Source organism: Myotis davidii, unplaced genomic scaffold, assembly GCF_000327345.1.
Source record: "Myotis davidii unplaced genomic scaffold, ASM32734v1 scaffold79, whole genome shotgun sequence".
Taxonomy (NCBI): domain Eukaryota; kingdom Metazoa; phylum Chordata; class Mammalia; order Chiroptera; family Vespertilionidae; genus Myotis; species Myotis davidii.
The window spans coordinates 2,745,625-2,763,821 of NW_006294339.1; the positions used below are offsets into that span (position 1 = coordinate 2,745,625).

General features: G+C 53.9%; 1 protein-coding gene across 1 annotated transcript; it reads right to left on the bottom strand.

The window, feature by feature from the left end:
* Positions 1-551: 551 nt before the first annotated feature.
* Positions 552-14,554, bottom strand: CDCP2 (CUB domain containing protein 2). Its single transcript, XM_015566990.1, is given in 8 exon segments — positions 552-775; positions 2,478-2,541; positions 3,234-3,324; positions 3,925-4,041; positions 4,043-4,445; positions 5,654-5,989; positions 8,442-8,789; positions 14,401-14,554. Coding segments are annotated over 8 exon segments (1,662 nt in total). The 5' UTR covers positions 14,480-14,554.
* Positions 14,555-18,197: the final 3,643 nt, after the last annotated feature.

Consider the following 18,197-nt stretch of genomic DNA (forward strand, 5'->3'; position numbering starts at 1 on the left):
CCCCCCCGCCTGACCTGTCCCTGAGAATGCAAACACCCAGGGTGCTTGGGGCACTGCTCAGGGACTCTGAGGCTCTAGCCTGGGTTTAAGGTTTCCAAAATACAAGGATCCTAGAAAAAATTCATTTGCAAGCCTCACTGCCTTTGGAGGGAGGTGGATCCTGTGACTTGAAGGGCCCTTTTGTTTTGTGGAGCCCGGGGAGGATTGGCTCCTAGGGCTGGGGGAGGGGCAGCAGGAGGCGGCAGGGCTCCCCCAGCTCTGCCTGCGGAGGGGGGAGGCCTGGGTGGCCCTGGACAGCAGGAAGGCCTCCAGGAATGCTCAGCCATGGGGCCCGTGGGAGGAGCCCCAATAGGGGCGTTTGGTGGGGGCCGGTTGTGCTGTGAGCCCCCCTTCTCTGTCTCCCTTATCTGAGCTCTTTGTTGTGTCTACACTGAGCAAGTTTGCTGAGGTAAAGCCAAGAGGGGCTGAATTTTGTACCCAGGCTTGGGCAGTCACCGGAGCCAGGAAGAGAAGCTGCGTTCTCAGGAATGGCAGCTGCCTTTCAGCAGCGGTCAGAGCACCTTGGTCACGCCTGCCCTCCCCTCTCCAGCCCCTACCTGTGATTCAGTGCCGCAGGTGTCGAAGCGGGCCTGGATCCGGAAGGTGCCACCGACGTCCTGGGCAGCACAGCGCCGGCTGCCCAGGTAGACCTGGGTCTGCCCCAGAGGGGCCAGCGCCTGCGTGGAGATCAGGATCTGGAAGTCCATGCGGGAGCAGCTCACGTTCATGGGCACAACTGGGGACAGGAGGAAGGAGCTGGAGGCCTTAGGGGCAGGCACTCTGACTCCCACCCCCCAAACTCCCACCCACGGGTGGTGAATGGGAACACTGAGCCCACAGGGGGAAGTTCTATGCAGTCCTATGGGGAAGCTCTATATGCATCACTCCATGTAACTCCATCAGACAATGCGCTGCCCATCAGACACCATGCCTGCATCTGAGGGTCCTCTGAGCCTCACACAGAGCTTGGCAAGCACAGTCGGTGCTGAATGAATGAATGATTGAATGAATGAATGAATGCATATTGTTAATCATGATAAAAGCTACTGTTTGCTGATTACTTCGCCATGTGCCAGGCAATTCATTCATCGGTTAACAAATATTTATGGAGGACCTACTATGTGCAGGCACTATTCCAAGCACAACAGATACAGAAATGGAGGGGGAAACCCAGCCAGACATCCCTGCCCGCTTGGAGCTTACGCTGTGGCCCTGCAAGGGGACAATAAATATGTAAAATACACTAAGCGTCTGAGTGGTCTGAGGGCAAACCAGGGAAAGAATAAAGACAGCGCAGAGTGTGGGGGCTGGAAACAGTGGTGAAGAAAGCACTCCCCCCCCAACCCTCCACGATGACCCAGGAGGGGAATGTGACTAAACCCCCTCTACAGCTCGGGGAGGCGAAGCTCTGGGAGGTGAAGCTGTTTGCTGTGGTTTATTGGGATCTTAACCATCCAGCCTGCAGGATTCAGAGGCCCTGATGTCTTCACCCTCTCTGGGGCCCACTGCTCCCTCCCGGCCAGGAGGGTGCGGCTCAAGTGCTGGGTCTGTGCAAGCACACACGTGTGTGTGTGTGTGTGTCTGTGTGCGTGTGCGTGCGTGTGCCTCTCTCTGTGTGTGTCTCTGTGTGTGTCTGTGTGTGTGTGTGTGTGTGTGTGTGTGTGTGTCTGTGTGTGTCTCTGTGTGTGTGAGTGTGTGTGAGTGTGTCTGTGTGTGTCTCTGTGTGTGTCTGTGTGTGTGTCTGTGTGTGTGTCTGTGTGTGTCTCTGTGTGTCTCTGTGTGTGTGTGTGTATAGGGCAGTGCCTGCTGGGGCGAGTGTAAGGGAAAGCAAGGGGGTGACTGGTGGGAGGAGAGGGAAGGTGCTGGCAGGAGAGGCCTGGAACTCTCAACGCCTCCCCGGGAAATGCCTCAGACATATTTCAGCCTCTGGTGTCTGGGCAGCCAGGATTTATGGGCCCGCCGTCTCCCACGATGATCTTGGTGGCGCTGAACTGTGTGTCACCTCTGATTGATGCTGGGCTGTCCTCTAGCCCGGAGGCCGCCAGCAGCCTGGGCCACATCTGGCGCCTTGCCCAGCACGAGTGCCCCTGTCTGACCCTGGGCTCCCACCAGACCCGGGAGGGAGGTGGGGTGGGGTGAGGTGGGAGTGGGGGCTCCTGCCCCTGAACAGGAGCCAGGATTACAGCTGCCCCACCCTCAGTCTCTAGAGCAGGAGTGGGCAAACTTTTTGACTCGAGGGCCACAATGGGTTCTTAAACTGGACCGGAGGGCCGGAACAAAAGCATGGATGGAGTGTTTGTGTGAACTAATATAAATTCAGAGTAAACATCATTACATAAAAGGGTACGGTCTTTTTTTTTTCTTTTTAGTTTATTCATTTCAAATGGGCCGGATCCGGCCCGCGGGCCGTAGTTTGCCCACGGCTGCTCTAGAGGCACCGAAGCAGAAGGGGCTTGTCCGAGATCTCACAGACTTGGGAGAGGACCCAGCCCGGAACCAAGACTATGGGAGCCAAAAGGGACTTTAAAGGTCCTTCAGCCAATGTCCTCATTTTACAGGTGGAAAAACTGAGACCCCCCACCCCCGGCACCCCCAGAGAGAAGGGGACTTGCCAGCTAGCTGTGGCAGAGCCTGTGGCACCTGGCTCTCCAGAGTGCAATCTGAGAAGGGGATCCCTCTAACCCGGGACAGTTCCCTTCTCCCAGTTCAGGGATGGTGCTGCCGGAGGTCCAGAGAAGGTGGGTCTGCCCAGCCCACCGCTCTGCCACTAGGGGCTGCAGCTCTGCTGTTTCCTCCCGCCAACTCCTCTGGCCTCTGAGGTAAGGAGAGAGGAAAGATCTTTCTAATGACGAGCAGGCCTGAGGCACATGACAGAAAGAAATCCACCTTCAGCAAGGACGTCCTCAGAGCCAGGCCATCTGACCTGTGTCACCGCATTGCACCTTAATGGCTGCCTGTCTGGGGCGTTTGTCAGCCCCTTTTACAGATGAGCCCAGATGTGCATGGACGGTCAGTAAGTGGCAGCATTTGGTTGTTGGCCTCGGTCTGTCCGAGCCCAGCTGTGGGCCCCCTCCCTGGGGCCCAGCTCAGCCACACAGGGAGGCAGGGGAGCGGGTTCTAGTCTTGGCTGTGCCACTCTCTCCCCTGCGGCGGCAGTGAAGGCCTGTCCTCTCTCCGCACCTTTGTTTCCACACCTGCTCAGCAAAGAGCTTCCGCCGGGCCAGGCAGAGGGCAAAGCGGGTCCAGGACACAGGCATTTCTGGGCCCGTGGCCCAGGGAATCCTGCTGCGAAGAGGGGAGGAGTGGTGAACACAGTCAGCTGGCAGATCTAACTGGCACTTTGGAAGCTGGAACAGCTGAGTAGCAACTTTCCCGGCCTCCTCTGCCCGTAGGCCTGGCCACCTGACCAAGTCCAAACCAATGAGACCGAGAAGAAATCTTTTGACGGCTTCTGAAAATGATGTCGCTTTCCTGATAAAAGGACATTTGTGGCTGGCGCCTCTCCTGCCTCGGCCAGCCTTGAACATGGGTGTGATGCCTGGAGCTGTGGCAGCCATTTTGCAGTCATGAGGCCAAGAGAATCTAGAGAAGCTGGGACAGGTTGAGTCCCTGAACCAACACAGGAGCTGCCTGGCTCGACTTATGTGATGTGATGAAAACAAAAGCCATTTGTTCAAGCCACAGTCAGTCAGGGTTTCTGACTCGAGCCAGGCTTGTCGGCTTCTATGTGGTTACACCAATTGCTTACCATAAATAATATTACCATATTTTATATTACCTCTGGATAGAGGATCAAGATCAAGAGAGACCAGAGGCCCATGGAGGGAAGAGCCAGATGAGAAGGGTTGAGGGATTACAGAGTTGGAAGCTGGAATCAGCACGGGCCACACGGGTGCAGGCTCAAAGGTCCCAGAGGAGGCGCTGGTGATGGAGGGGCCCGGGAAGAGGATAGGGAAACCAGTTCGTGGGATGGAGGAAGGAGGCTGCAAAGACCTGGGACCCCAGCCTCGCTGCCCCCTCCAGCACACCCGCCCCCTGCGCCCCCCACTGACCTCCAATGTAGGCCACAGAGAAGCCCCTGCGGGAGGTGCTGCGGTCTGCGTGGAGCAGAAGCAGGAGCTGGTTGCGGCTCGAGGTGACCGGCGGCGGCAGGTGGCGGCCACACCAGCTCCCCAGCAGGGGCGCCTCCTCGCTGGCTCCATCGAAGGCTGCCAGGTGGTCGAAGTCACAGGTCTTGGTCAGGCTGTTGGGCCCTTCCAATTCCAGGTCCAGGAAGAACACCTTGACCCGGTAGCCAGGAGGCAGGCGGATGGTCCAGTGGCACCGGACATTGTTGGGGTAGGAGCTGGGGTACTGTGGGCTGGAGAAGTTGCCCCGCACAGCTGTGTACACCTCCTGGCATTCCCCTGGGGAGGAGGGGGGAAGGAGCAATGGTGAGAAGGATGGGGACTGTCGCTTTCTACAGCTACAGTTTGAGCCACAGTCACTATAGTGGTCACAGCACCGCCCTGGTAGGTTGTGGGCACCATGGCCAGAAAACCAGGCAATGTATAAAATGCAGTCGTGAGGAGCTTTTGTTATTTCAAATTACATCTTATAGTTTCGGTGCTGGATTTTAAGAAGTAGGAAACAAATAACTTCTCTTGCCCTTTCTCAGACGTCCTGGCATTCCCCTGGGGAGGAGGGGGGAAGGAGCAATGGTGAGAAGGATGGGGACTGTCGCTTTCTACAGCTACAGTTTGAGCCACAGTCACTATAGTGGTCACAGCACCGCCCTGGTAGGTTGTGGGCACCATGGCCAGAAAACCAGGCAATGGATCCCAAAGCCTGTGTTAGCCTGAAGCTAGCTGAAAGCCGGGACTTTCATTCCTGTCGGCGCTCCCCTTCATGAGTGTTGGCTCTGTTAGGAATTCAAGAACAGGCCCTCATACCTGTCCTCAGAGTGCAGTCCAAACTGGGGCATGACAATGGTGTTCATGACCGGACCTTGCCCCTTTTCTCACTGCTTCTCACCCACCCTACCTTCCAGCTAGGACTGCAAGCACAGTGAACTCTCTCTGTCCTCCAAGCCTTTGCACATGCAGATCCCTGTTCTTGGAACACCCTTCCCTTCCTTCCGCCTCTGGCTAACTCCTTCGGAGCACTGCCTAATCCTCTCCTCTTCCCAGCTGCCATCCATGATTCTTACTGTCACTGTCTGTTTCCTTTTCCATCTTCTCCTCTGGATGGTGCACACCCAAGGGTTCATTCATTCACTTTACTAACAATTAATTGAACACCTACCACATGGCAGGTGCAAAGATAAGCCCATAGGAACTCCCAGTCAGGCAGGGGTGATCGACAAGCAAACCACACACAGAACTGGTGTGTTAGAGCCTTGCTAACACTTCTGTAAGGAACTGAAGGAGGGGATTGATTCTGGGTGAATCAGGAAGGCTTCACAGAGGAGGTGGCATGTTTATGCCTTGGCATCGGCCAGGCAGGAAAGGCTGTGCGAGAGCATTCCAGGCAGCGAGAGGGCAGAAAGCTCGAAGCCCAGAGGCAGGGAAGTGTGCCCTCTCCCCCCACACGCATGCCGGGGAGGCAGGAGCCCAGCACGCACAGGCCCTCCTACCTGAGAAGTAGTAGGCCTTGAAGCCCCGGCCTCCGATGTTAAAGTCGGACTTGAAGACCACCTGCAGCTCGTGGCCCTGCGACACCAGGGTGGGGGGCCTGGCGCTGCCACAGTAGTGGTGCCCGCGGGTGGGGCCCGGCGCACCCAGCACAGCCACGTAGTCATAGGTGCAGTCCGCACTGCCCTCCACCTGGAAGTCCACGAACACCAGCTTGATGGTGGCGGGGCCGGCGGCCCGGATCACCCAGCGGCACTCCGCGTTGTTGGGGTAGTTGTTGGGGTACTCGGGACTGGTGAGGACCCCCGACAGGCCCGTCAGGACGCCACCACACACATCTGTAAGCGAGCCCGGTTGAACCAATCTTTCTCCTTCCCCATGGATCCCCTCCCAAGGGAACCCACACCCCAACATGCCACTCCCACAGGCCTGGGCACCTGGTCGCCATCCACCGAGCACTTGCCAAGTGGCAGGCACAGGCCGGGGTTTAGTGCCCGCACCACCTTTGTAAATGGTACCATCACGCTGTGGGGGATGTGGGGGGTTCGGGTTAGTTTCCCACCTTACAGTCGAGAAGATGGAGCCCCAAGAAGTTTGGGTTCACCTGGGCTCTGAGACAGGATTTGAGCAGTGAGTTTACGTGGGAGACATGGGGTCCCTGTGTGGGGAGTGAGGGGGAGTGAGGGACACTAAGAGAAGGGGAGGGGAGGCGGCCACTGATGGGCCTCTCCAAGCCAGCTGCGGAGCCCTGTGGGGAACTCTGGGGAACCGTGCAAAGCACACACCTCAGAGTGGTGTCACCTAAGAGTAGGGAAGTGGGGTGTTCACACACCGACTCCCGGGAGTCCAGGCCGAGGGCTGCTGGGGTAGAGGTGACCAGCAGACCTTCACAAAAATCCCTCAAGCAAAGAGAAGAGGAGGTTGGCAGGAGTCGTTCTGGCAAGGCCCAAGGGACATGGGCAGGGTCCTGGCAGCAGGTCACCGGTCTGGTAACGTGGAAAACGGGTTGACTAACTGCAGACCCTGTGCACAGGACCTTATGATGTTCACTGTCCCCTCCTGCCAGGCCAGTAGGGTACAGAGGCTGAGATGCCTGAGTTCAGAAATGTTATTAAACCTCCCTAGCAGGTGAGGAAACTGAGGCTTAGAGAGAGGGTCTGATGAAGCAGAGATAGGCTTGAAGTCTGAAGACAGGTGTCCTCCCAACTCTGCCTCAGATTAGCTGTGTGACCCTGGGCAAGTCATTCAGCCTCTCTGAGCCTCATGGGAATATTGGAAATCATAAGACCTGCCCAGCCTGATCTACGGCCTCAGATTCATGCCCAGCCTGAGAAGATGCATTGTGACCAATACAACCAGGAGATGGTTGATGATGAATGCTGGGACTAGCTGGGGGCCCCAGCTGGGAGGGGCACCCTCGGATGTATTTCCTGGGACTCCAGAATCTCGCCCCAGGGCTGTGTGGCCCGAGTACTGTGCTGGGCAGCTAAGGACTTCGCTTCGGAGCTCTGTGACCTTGGGAAGGCACCGTCTCTCTCTGGTCTCAGATGTATTGTTTGTGAAATGAGAGGACAGGTTTGACAACCTGTGAGATCCCTTCCAAGGCTAATACCCTAGTAGACTCTTTGAACTTGTGCTCCGGGGCTCCCCAGTGGCCGTCTGGAGCAGCCATCGACAGGCAGCTGGTGCGAATTTCATTCTTACGCTGCATTCAAATCGTGCTTTAATGCTGTGAAAGGCAGAGTCCACAGTTACGTCTTACATGTAAAAATTTAACTCATTGGAGGCCACAAATACTGACTTACACCTTCAATGATTGGCTTAAAATAAGTAAATGTTAAAAATATGAGCTTAGAAAATAAATGCACACCCTAAAATGCTGCCTTTATCTCTCATATATCAGGGATTAACATAAGATTCCATTTGATAAAAGGATACTGCTGTTTTTAAAAAGGTTGGAACACACTGCCCATGGTATTATGACTTGGATAGCTAAACGTTCTAAAAATCTAAGGGTCTAAGATTCCAAAACTGCTATTAAATCAGTCTGTGATCCTTGTGTTTTAGCAGCTACAATTCTCTGCCTCTAAAGCCAGAGAGAGCTGGGGCGCACCTGAGCCCCCCAACCCCACTGCTGTCAGACTGTGTGCCAGGAGCCTCGGGTGGCCTAGCGCTCCTGTCCCATGGAGAAGACGTGGCTTTGGCCTCGGGCGGAGGCAGGGCGTGAGTCTGTGCAGAGGAGCCTGGGGCAGGGCGATGAGTCAGGGAGGGAGGCCAGGAGAGCCAGACCTCTGCCCCCTCAGGGACTGCGGGGCAGCTGCCCGCCTGGCGTAAGGAGCCGGGGACCCCAGACCAGAGAGGCGAGTTGGAAAGGCCCTGGGCGGGAGAGCCACCAGGTCCACAAGACCCTGTGCCCCTCCTGGAGGACCGCGGGGGTGTGTGGGGGGGCATGTGCACGTGAAGTAAAGGGGTGCCACAGAGGGGCCACCGCAGTGACAGCATGGCGCCCTCCTGTGCCCGGATGCCAGGGCAGGGATAAGAAGGACAAGAACGAAAGAGCACAGTGCGGCCTCCAGGCTCCCAGGAACAATGGAGGGAGGCTTGCCGATGGCCGCCATGAAGATGGGAGCCCGCAATCCCGAGACTGCAAGCGGAGGCTGCCTTTCCCCCCGAGCTACGAGAGCAGGGTCATCCGGGTTCCGGAGCAGCCTACCCCCCAAGATGCTGCGCCCCTGCAAGTCTCCCCCAACCTCCACCCAGGCCGCCCCCTGCACTGCGAGGCCCCCTTGCCTTTCTGGTAGCCTGCGGAGAAGCCGCGGCTGGCCACGTGCTTGTCGGAGTGGAAGATGACAGACATGATATGCCAGGAGGAGGTGAAGGGTGGCGGGGGCACCTGGCCGCAGAACCGCCCCAGCAGGTTGCCCTGGTCCCCCGCCACCCCATTGTAGATCTCCAGGAAGTCGAAGCCGCAGGCATCGTGGTATTCCAGGTCAAAGGCGTGGAAGGTGAGAAGGACCGAGGAGCCCTCGGCCACCACGATGAGCCAGCTGCACTCCGTGTTGTAGGGGTAGAGTCCAGGGAAGTTGGGGCTGGAGAAGTTTCCAGAAGGTGCTGAGAGCACCCCCCCACATTTGACACCTGGGGCAAGAGAGAGAATGGCTCAGTCAGCACTGGGGTCTCGGGTGGTGGGCCCAGCTGCAAAGCTGGGTTATCGGGGTGGGAATTTTCATGCACCGGGCCTCTAGTTATGTACGTATTTGCTTATAGTTTTAAAAAGAAAACAATGGAAGGAAATGAATTATTCTGTCAGGGGAAGGAGGAAACAGGCATGACTGCAGGAACCCTTTACATGCAAGTTGCTCTATCATGTTGACTATATAATAATGAATAATGTTCATATAATTTTTAAATTACACAAAGTATTTAAGTAACCCTTAAATATCCCAAACTGAAAAACTTAACCATATATCTAGTTGAAGGCACATTCACGTGAAGAAAAATGATTTCCACATGACTTTGAAAGACTATTTTGACTGTGCATTCCTGGTGGAATAGATCCAAGAACAAAACCACAAAGAAATCATAAAGTATACTCAGCAGACTGACTATTAGTGATAATAGTAAATACTGTCACTGTATTTATATTTTGAAATAGAGCAAGTAGGCTGATGTCAATAGCAACAAAGGTTTCAGTGTAACAGAAGAGTGATACAAATACAAAGATTAAGGAAAACCCTGTGATCCTTAATTTGAATTGAAAACATAAATATGAATTTAAGATTTTTAAATTTCTTTTTAGATTTTTTATTTCTAAAAAATCATTTTCGAGTTCTGTTCACTAAAAAGGCCTAAAAGAAACAATGTTACAGTAATATTTTGCACCCTCTGCCTAGATTAGGGTTATTATGTCCAACTAGAATGAACCAGGGCTCCTTTGAGAACCAGTGGGTCCAGGACAGGAAATAACAAAATACACTCGGGACATCTTGTCACACCAGAAAGCAAAGAAGCTTCCAGAGACTGCTGGGAACGTGTCAAAGGCGCCCACCTGCAGGGCTCCACTGGCCGAACAGGGTACAATTTGAGCATCACAAGAGAAGAAAGATTGCAGTGGATTGAAACACATCAAATACATAAACATTCATGAATTCATAATACAACTCTAAAGAAACAAAAAAGAAACTCACTGATTTCCTTTAGTGGTTGCTGTGTATATATATATTTATATATTACATATATAAACTCATTTTTTGGAAAATTAATATTTAGAGAAAGAATTAATCATCTACTTTGCCCTTCCTGTTGTGGACTGTATTTTGGGATAACCAAATAGCCAATGAAGGGACACTGCTTTTTATAGTTGACCGCAGAAAGAATAACCATGTTAGGAAAATATAATTTTGTAAACTTTAATGAAATAATCATCTTCGATGTCTGTTCTAATCCCTGAGTAAAAAGGTAAATGAGGTTGGGTAAATAGGTATTCCCTGTAAAATTCTTTCAACTTTGCTATATATTTGAAAATTTTTATCATTAAAAAAAATGCCCCAAAAAGTCATTTTTATAGGCAATAAGATGAAAAGGCAACCTATGGAATCAGTGAAAATATTTGCAAATCATACATGTGATAAGGGTTGAATATCCAAAACATATAAAGAATGCATACAACCCAGGAGCAAAAACAAACAAAACAAAACACATCGTCGGATTTTAAAAACAGGCAGAGAAACTGAACAGACATTATCCAGAGAAGACATACAAAGGGCAACAGGCACCTGGAAAGGTGCTCCACACCACAAACCTTCAGGGAGGTGCAAATCAAAACCACAACGAGATATCACCTCACTCCTATCAAAATGGACATAATCGAAGGACAAGAGATAACAAGGGGCGGAGAGGATGTGGCGAGAAGGGAACCCTGTGCGCTGTGGCTGGGAATGTAAAATGGCGCAGCCATCACGGGAACATATGGAGGTTCCTCAAAAAGTTAACATTCGAACGACCGTATGACCCAGCAATCCCACTTCTGGGTATGTGTCCAAAGGAAATAAAAACAGAATATTGAAGAGTTATCTGCACTCCTATATTCACGGCAGCATTTATAATAACCAAGATATGGAAACACCGTAAGTGCCCATCAATAGATGAATGGATAAAGAAGATGTAATATATATAAATATATATACACAGAATAGAATTAAAAGAAGGCCATTTTAGCCTGGCCCGTGTGGCTCAGTGGTTGAGCGTTGACCTGTGAACCAGGAGGTCATGGTTTGATACCGGGTCAGGGCACATGCCCAGTGTGGGGCATGCAGGAGGCAGCCGATCAATGATTCTCTCTCATCATTAATGTTTCTATCTTTCTCTCCTTTCTTCCTCTCTGAAATCAATATTTAAAAAAAATAAAAATAAGGCCACTCTTTCATTTACGACACGGATGGACCTTGAAGACAGTCTACTAAATTAAATAAGACAGAGAAAGACAAATACTGCATATCACTTACATGTGGAATCTAAAAAAAAAAAAGTCAGCCCTAGCCGGTTTGGCTCAGTGGATAGAGCGTCAGCCTGCGTAATTTTTTTTAAAAAGTCAATCCCGGGGGAAAGATCAGCATGTATATCTTTCTCTGTTAAGATATATTCTGAGATACTTATGGTGAAATAATATATCTGAGATTGGCCTTAAATTTATCCAGATCCTCCCCCTCCCCCGCCACCCCAAAAAAATGGAGGTGGGGTAGGATAGAAGAAACAAGACAGGCAGAATGTTGGTAATTGTTGAACACGGTTGTTGGAGACATGGAGATGCATTATGTTGTTTTCCCTACTTTGTGTATGTTTGAAACTTTTTGTAATTAAAGGTAAAAAAATAACCAACACATTCTTGGTCACCTTCTCAGTGAGCTTTCCCCAACAATGTAACCCTCCCATCCCTATAGTCTTTCTCTGCCTTTTCTGCTACATCTTTCTCCATAGCACTCACTCCCATCCAATGCACACTGCATATTTGACTTGTTTGGTTCATGCTAGTTTCTCTTCACAAAAAGGTAAGCTCTCTGAGAGCAGGAATTTTTTTGTGTTTTGTTCTCTGCTGTATCCCAAGCACCTAGAATAGTACCTGGCATAAAGCAGGCACTCAATACATATTTGCTGAAAGAATGAGTGAATGATCTTATAGCATCCTCACAATAGCCCCATAAAATAGACAAAGCAGGTGTTATTGACTCCATTTTACAGATGGAAAAACTGAGGCCCAGAAAGGAAAGTTACTCGCTGTAGTTGTCATCTATTGTTTTGGTCTGCCCTAAGTCCATTTCTCCATCTCTTGCAGCAACACTCCTCCTCTTTTAGACACTGGCTCCCCTGCCTCCATGTGTAACACTCCTGCCATAGGGGTTGACACATGAGCCAGCTGGGCAGTCCTGGGGCTCCCACCACCACCCAGTGACTGGCTGCAAGGTGCCTGTGGTCTAGGTCAGGCCAGAGTCCTGCTGCAAAACAGCTGGAGGAGAACCCTGTCCTCCCTGGCTTCTGGGCTGGGAGTGAGAGCCCTGGGCGGGACCATGCTCAGGGCCCATGAGAAAGCTTGTCAGCAGATGGCAAGAACCATGTGAAAAGTGGAAATGACCTTGAAGCCAAGATGTCCTGGCTGAAGGCATCCCTGAGTCCAGCTAAGTTACACTCCTGCCTCCCTCATTACAGAGCCAATACATTCCTCTTTTCGCTTCAACTCATTCAGGTTGGGTTTGTCACTTGCAATCAAAAGCTTCGTGAATAATACCGTTAAGCCCAGCCAGTGTGGTTCAGTCGGTTGAGCATCGGTCCCATGCACCAAGAGGTCACCAGTTCGATTCCCAGTCAGGGCACATGCCCGGGTTGTGGGCTCGATCCCTGGTAGGGGGTGTGCAGGAGACAGCCGATCACTGTAAGATGTTTCTCTTTGCCTCTCCCTTCCTCTCTCTCTCAAATCAAGACCTTTTTTTTTTTTTTAATAAAAAGGAATACCCTTAAGCAAAGTTCCTGTAAGAGAAGACACACTTTCGGAGCATGTGCCCTGTCCCAGGACTGTGCTGATTCAGAATGGGCCCCTCCCTGGGAGCTCACAGTGGGGAGGTGGGGGTGGGAGGGGGAAAGCCAGGCAAATGAGACAAAGTCCTGCAGGGTGATCGTGTCTGGCCACACAGGGCCCTGGGGCCCAGGGGCAGCGAGGCCAGCCTTGCTGAGGCCAGCACTATCAGAGGAGGGACAAGATTCACAGAGGAGGTGGTATTTGAATTTGACTAGGAAAAATGAGAAGGTATGTTTGTCGGGAAGACTTGGAGAGAGGGAATGGCATGAGCAAAGGCTCAGACCCACCGTCACTTCTGAGCCTCAGTTGTGCGTCTGTGAAATGGGGAGAACGACACCTCTCTTGCTGGGTAGCTGCGAGCTGTGATGGCATAAAGCCATGCAGGGCTGCAAGATGTACACCAGCTCACATCACCGGCTCCCTGCCTGGCCACGGGGTCAGGCCAGGGCGGGAACGGTGTCTGCTTCCTGCCTTTATGGCGGGGGGGGACAGAGGGAGTTTGTCCAGTAGCTGTCCTTGTTCTTCCCCAGCCAGCCCACAGGACAGGAAAAGCCATGACAGAGTCAAAGCAGGACTTCTATGGCCCAGGAGGCCTGGCACCACCACGAGTGAAGGCTTTGTCTTCCAGGACTCAGCCAGCCACCCTGACCCACAAGGTCACCCAAGGCCACCAAAGCCTGGGTACTGGAAAATGGGGACCACTAGCTCCTCCCACTACCCAGGCATGAAGTGAGACACCTTGTGCCCAGCCCATCTGTGCCACCAACTGGGTGACTGGAAAGTTATGCTTCCTTCCTGAGTCCCCTCACCCCACCCCACCCCCACCCCCGAGCCTGAAGGAAAATGAGGCTCCAATGGTGATTTGCTGAGCCCCAACTGCATGCATACCCCTCGACGGTGAAACGGTATCACCTTCACCCCCCAGACACCCACACAGCACTGGAAGGGCTACAGCAGTGCGAAGTGGCCTGGGACCGGGGTGCAGGCAGAGGGCCTGGAGCTGGAAGGAGGGAGCATCTGAGGATGATGCAGGGACCTGGAAGGGGTCCTGGAGAAGGTGGTGTTGGACCTTCGTCTGATGGATGAGCCAGATGTTCTAAGGGGCCCTCCAGGCAGAGGAGCCGAGGGTGAGAGCCATGAGGGAGAAGCATCTCTGGAAGGGGGTGTGAGCCCGGGGACGCAGGCACTGAGGCTGGAAATTACATGGAAACCGGAGCCAGGCTGCAGGGAGCCGAACGCTCGCCATAAGGAACTTTGATTTCACTTGGTCGGCAGGGGAAGGACAGGCTCTCAGGGGCGAATGAAGACTCCTTCCAGCAACAAACCTGCACTCGTTCTCTGAGCCATTCCCTTTGCCCTGGCAGCCATGCAGCCGTGGACAGCTTACTTAATCTCTCACCCTCAGGTTTTTCATCTGTAAAATGGGCACCAATACCCACCTCGAAGTCTGTTGTGAAGTTTAAATGCAATCATAAACGTAAAGCATCCAGCACATAGCAGGCACCCAGTCAATTCTCTCTTCCCCCATCTCAGAAGCTGATACATCCCCAACTCAGCCACCTTCCCAAAGGGTCCTCCTGCTTTCTGGTCCCCCACCCAGAAACCTCCCGGAACCCCCACTGCTGCCTGCCCACTCCTCTCCCCTCCTCCCCATTCCTGCCTGTCGCCAGGAGCTCCTACCTTTCATGGCTCGGGCCCTGGGGCCTGGGCCCAGCAGAGCCACTGCCAGCAGCAGATAGGACCCCAGCTCTGCCAGCATCTCCCCACCTCGGACCCTCACAAGTCTGCAGGCCGGGCAGGCCAGGAGCAGAGGGTCTGGAGCAGGGGAAAGTGAGGTGAGACTGAAAGGGCCTTCAAGTTAATGTGGTGTGAATAATTCATCGGCGCCTCGAATTAGTAACCTGATCCCCAGGTGCTTCCTTCACTCCACCCTGAGGTGACGGATCTGGTGTCGCCCGGTTTACACGTTCTGAGATCTGCACTGGCCACCTGCATGGGGAAGGGAAGCCGGCTGGGGCTGGAAGGGAATTTGGGGGTGGAGAAAGGGCATGAGTCTGGGGCTAGACAGACTCCTATCCATCCCGGAACAGCCTCTAACTTGCTGGGTGACCTGGAACAAATCATCTAACTCCTCTAGGCCTCAGTCTTACCCATCTGTCCAGGGGGACCATTCAGCCCTGCCAATGGGGTTGCTGTGGAAATGAAAGTGACAACGTAAGCGGAAGCACAGAGTGGGTGCTCGCTACAGGTTTTTCCTATCTCCCGTTCACGGGGGACCTGAGGGCATCTCTAATTAGTGGGACAATGGGACAAGCGCCCTTCAGACACGCTTAGATGAGCTCAGAGGGAGAGCGAAGGAGGTGGTAGCGGGCAGCTGACGAGGGAAAAGAACGCAGCGGGAAGAACACACGGGATAATCACATTGTGCAGCCCCTAACGCCATCGGGGCCACAGTGTAAATTCTGGCCAAGAATAGTAAGTGTTCACTCCTTTATTGGTCCACAGGCCTGGCCTGAACATCGTACGCGCCAGACCCTGTGCTCAGAGCTCGGATGCAGAAATGCCCTTCACGGCTCGGTGTCTATTTCCTCCAGGAGCCCTACGTGGTTCCGTTCAGCCCAACACGCATTTCCTAAGCTCTTCTGCTCAGAGCCTGCACCAGGCATGGGGCATCGGGGTAAAGGGGGCACATTCCCGCTCCCAGTGAGGAGCCTGGGCTCCGGTTAGAGTGACAGACAAGGTCCGAGTGCTGGCTCTCCCGCCCTCTGCCGGGCGGTGGGAGCCGGGAAGTCACCTGACCTGCCCAGGCCCGGCCCCCGACTGGGCAGCAGGAGGAAGCAGTGGCCTGCAGGCTGCTGGGAGCCTTCGATGAGATCGTGTGTGGGAAGTCTTCGCCAGTGCCTGGCTCCGTGCTCAGGAGCGAGTATGATTTTTATTCCTCAGAGGAACTCAGATGTCCATCTGCCAGACCACATGCTGCCCCTGGCCTGTCCTTTGCCAGGAGGTCCCCAGGGAGCCCAGCGTGGGCGGCCACCTGGAAGGTGCTCAGCAAAGAGCATCGGGAAGAGCCAGGCCTGAGGGATCTGCTTACCTGTGGGCTTGATTGGCAGGAGGAAAGGTTCAGGGTGAGAGGCCAGTTCAGGGTGTTAATGCGCAGCTTGCCATTCATGGCGGGCAAACGAGACTCAGCCCCCACAGGCTCCTCCAGAGACAGTGTAGACTATGCCCCCAAGTTGTTCCACTGAGGGCGACAAAGTGGAGTGTTTGTCCCCCAGCTGCCACTGTCCCTGGGTGAGGCTGCTGCGGGCATCACCCTGGCATTGCCCACCTGCCTGGGGATGGGGTGGTGGTCCAGTGGCAGGCACAGCTGTCTGCCTGCCTGGGAATGGGAATGTCACAGGATGCGGGCAGGGCCGTGACAGCATCCACTGAGCCATCCACTGCTGTCTCTGGAATCTCTCACCTCTGAAATGTTCGTTCCACCCCCCCGGACAACCACCTCTCTCCCCGCACCCTCGTGCAAACTCCCCACATGGTCTTCCTTCCCGGCCGCAGGGGCCCTGACGCCTCCCTCCTCCACAAAGGTCTGTGTGGTGGACAGGGGTGAGGCAGAGGACAGGGGCAGGGAGGCTGCCATCCTGGGGGTTCTGGTTGGGCCCAAGGTGCCACATCTCTCCACTAACTAGAGCCCTGGGGACTGGGGGAGCTTCCCCTGAGTGTGGTCCTGGGGCCAGAGGCCAGAAGGAGGGAGCACCCTCCTCCCTTTTATACAACTTTGCAAGGTGAGAGTGACCAGCTCTAGTTCACTGTTTGGTAACCAGGGCTCAGAGAGAATTGCTTTTACAAGCTCATTTATCAACAGGTATTTATTGAGCACCTACTATGTGCCAGGCCAATGCTTGCTACTTGTGCACATTATCCCACTTAACCCTCACAGCTCTGGGGTGTTAGTGTCCCCCAACATTTCCAAATAGCCCCTGGGGGCAGTGCTACCCTGGTTGAAACTCTCTCTCTCCCTCTCCCTTCCTCTCTGAAATCAATAAAAAAAAATTAAAATTAAATAAAAAAGGATTCCTCATTTACAAGTGGGGAAACTGAAGTTCAGAGAGAGGAATGATTTGCCCAAGCCCCACAGCTGCTTAGCGGCAGCGCTGAGACTTGTTTACATCTGACCACTCGAAACCCCTGTTCTCACCATGACGCTGGCTCTTCCCGCATGGAGGCCCTTCAGCTCGAAGCAGACTCGGGGAGAGGGTAGCAGATGCCTGGAATGGCGGATCTGGGGCCAAGACCCCTGGAGCCTTACTCACTGAGAGCCCTGGTCCCTCCGGCCTCCGACTTGCCCCTCAGGCCACTGGCAATTCTGTCAGGAAAGCGGCACATCAGTCACCCCATCAAGAAGGGGGAGCAGCCAAGCTTCAAAAAGTCCAGACACGGAAACTGCCACGCTCAGCCTCTGGGGCGTCCTGGCTGCACGCAGGCTCACGCGGGAGCTCAAAGTGAGAGAGGGCTCACTGTGGAGGAGGGCCGAGAAGCCCGAGGATGGTGGGCCAGGGCCTGGGACCATCACGGCTGGAGGATATTTCAGAGAGCAAAAACGACCCCCTTCTTACTACCTATAATCAGGGACCCAGAGATGGCAGGAGGGACACAGAGCCCCACATCCACTGAGTGTCCACTAGGAGCAGGCAGTGCCGGGCTCTCTCCCACGTGTGATAACAGCACCCGTGCGCCCGGGAGACCGTGGGCACCTCCGCAGTCAGGGTCCGCGAGAGCCAGCAGGAAGCCTGCACAGAGGAGTTCTGAAATGTGGCTGAGCACCCGAGTGAAGGGGTTACCGGTCCTCAGAATAAGCTGGGGAGGTAGGAACTATTACGATATTGAGGGAACAGGCTCAGAAAGGAGGGATCGACAACAGCATCAACTGCTGCCAAAAGTGATCTCTGGGCGCCAGGAACCCAATTGCGAGCACGTGGGGCGGGTACAGATGGCCGTGGGTGGAGGAGTGAAGGGGGTGAGAAAGTTGCAGGCAGCTCTTCAAGAAGGGGCTGAAAACATGAGACAGACAGACAGACAGACTGAGAGCATACCTTCTGCTCTGGAACAGCGTGGTAGCAGGGCGAGCATGGCTGTGCTCTGTTGAGTTGACACGGGGAACCTTGGAGGCTTCGGGCTGGTTGATGGAGCGGCGGAGACATGCGGAGAGTCCCAGGCCCTTTATCTGGGGGCTCAGGGGCAGCTCCCTGAAGGTGGCCATTGAGCTAAGACTCCTGTTGCGCTTAGAGGGGTCGGAGGAAGAAAATTAACACCACGGAGACCCCGCGGTGGGCCAAGCACAGCGCCCGGCACTTCACTTCCACACTCTCCTGTGGTCCTCAAAGCAGCCGCTAACCCGCCGCCTGTGTCTTCCACCAGGTCATCCCTTCATGCTGCTTCCACACTCACTGGCCAGACGCTGCTCTGGGGGGGTGGGGGGG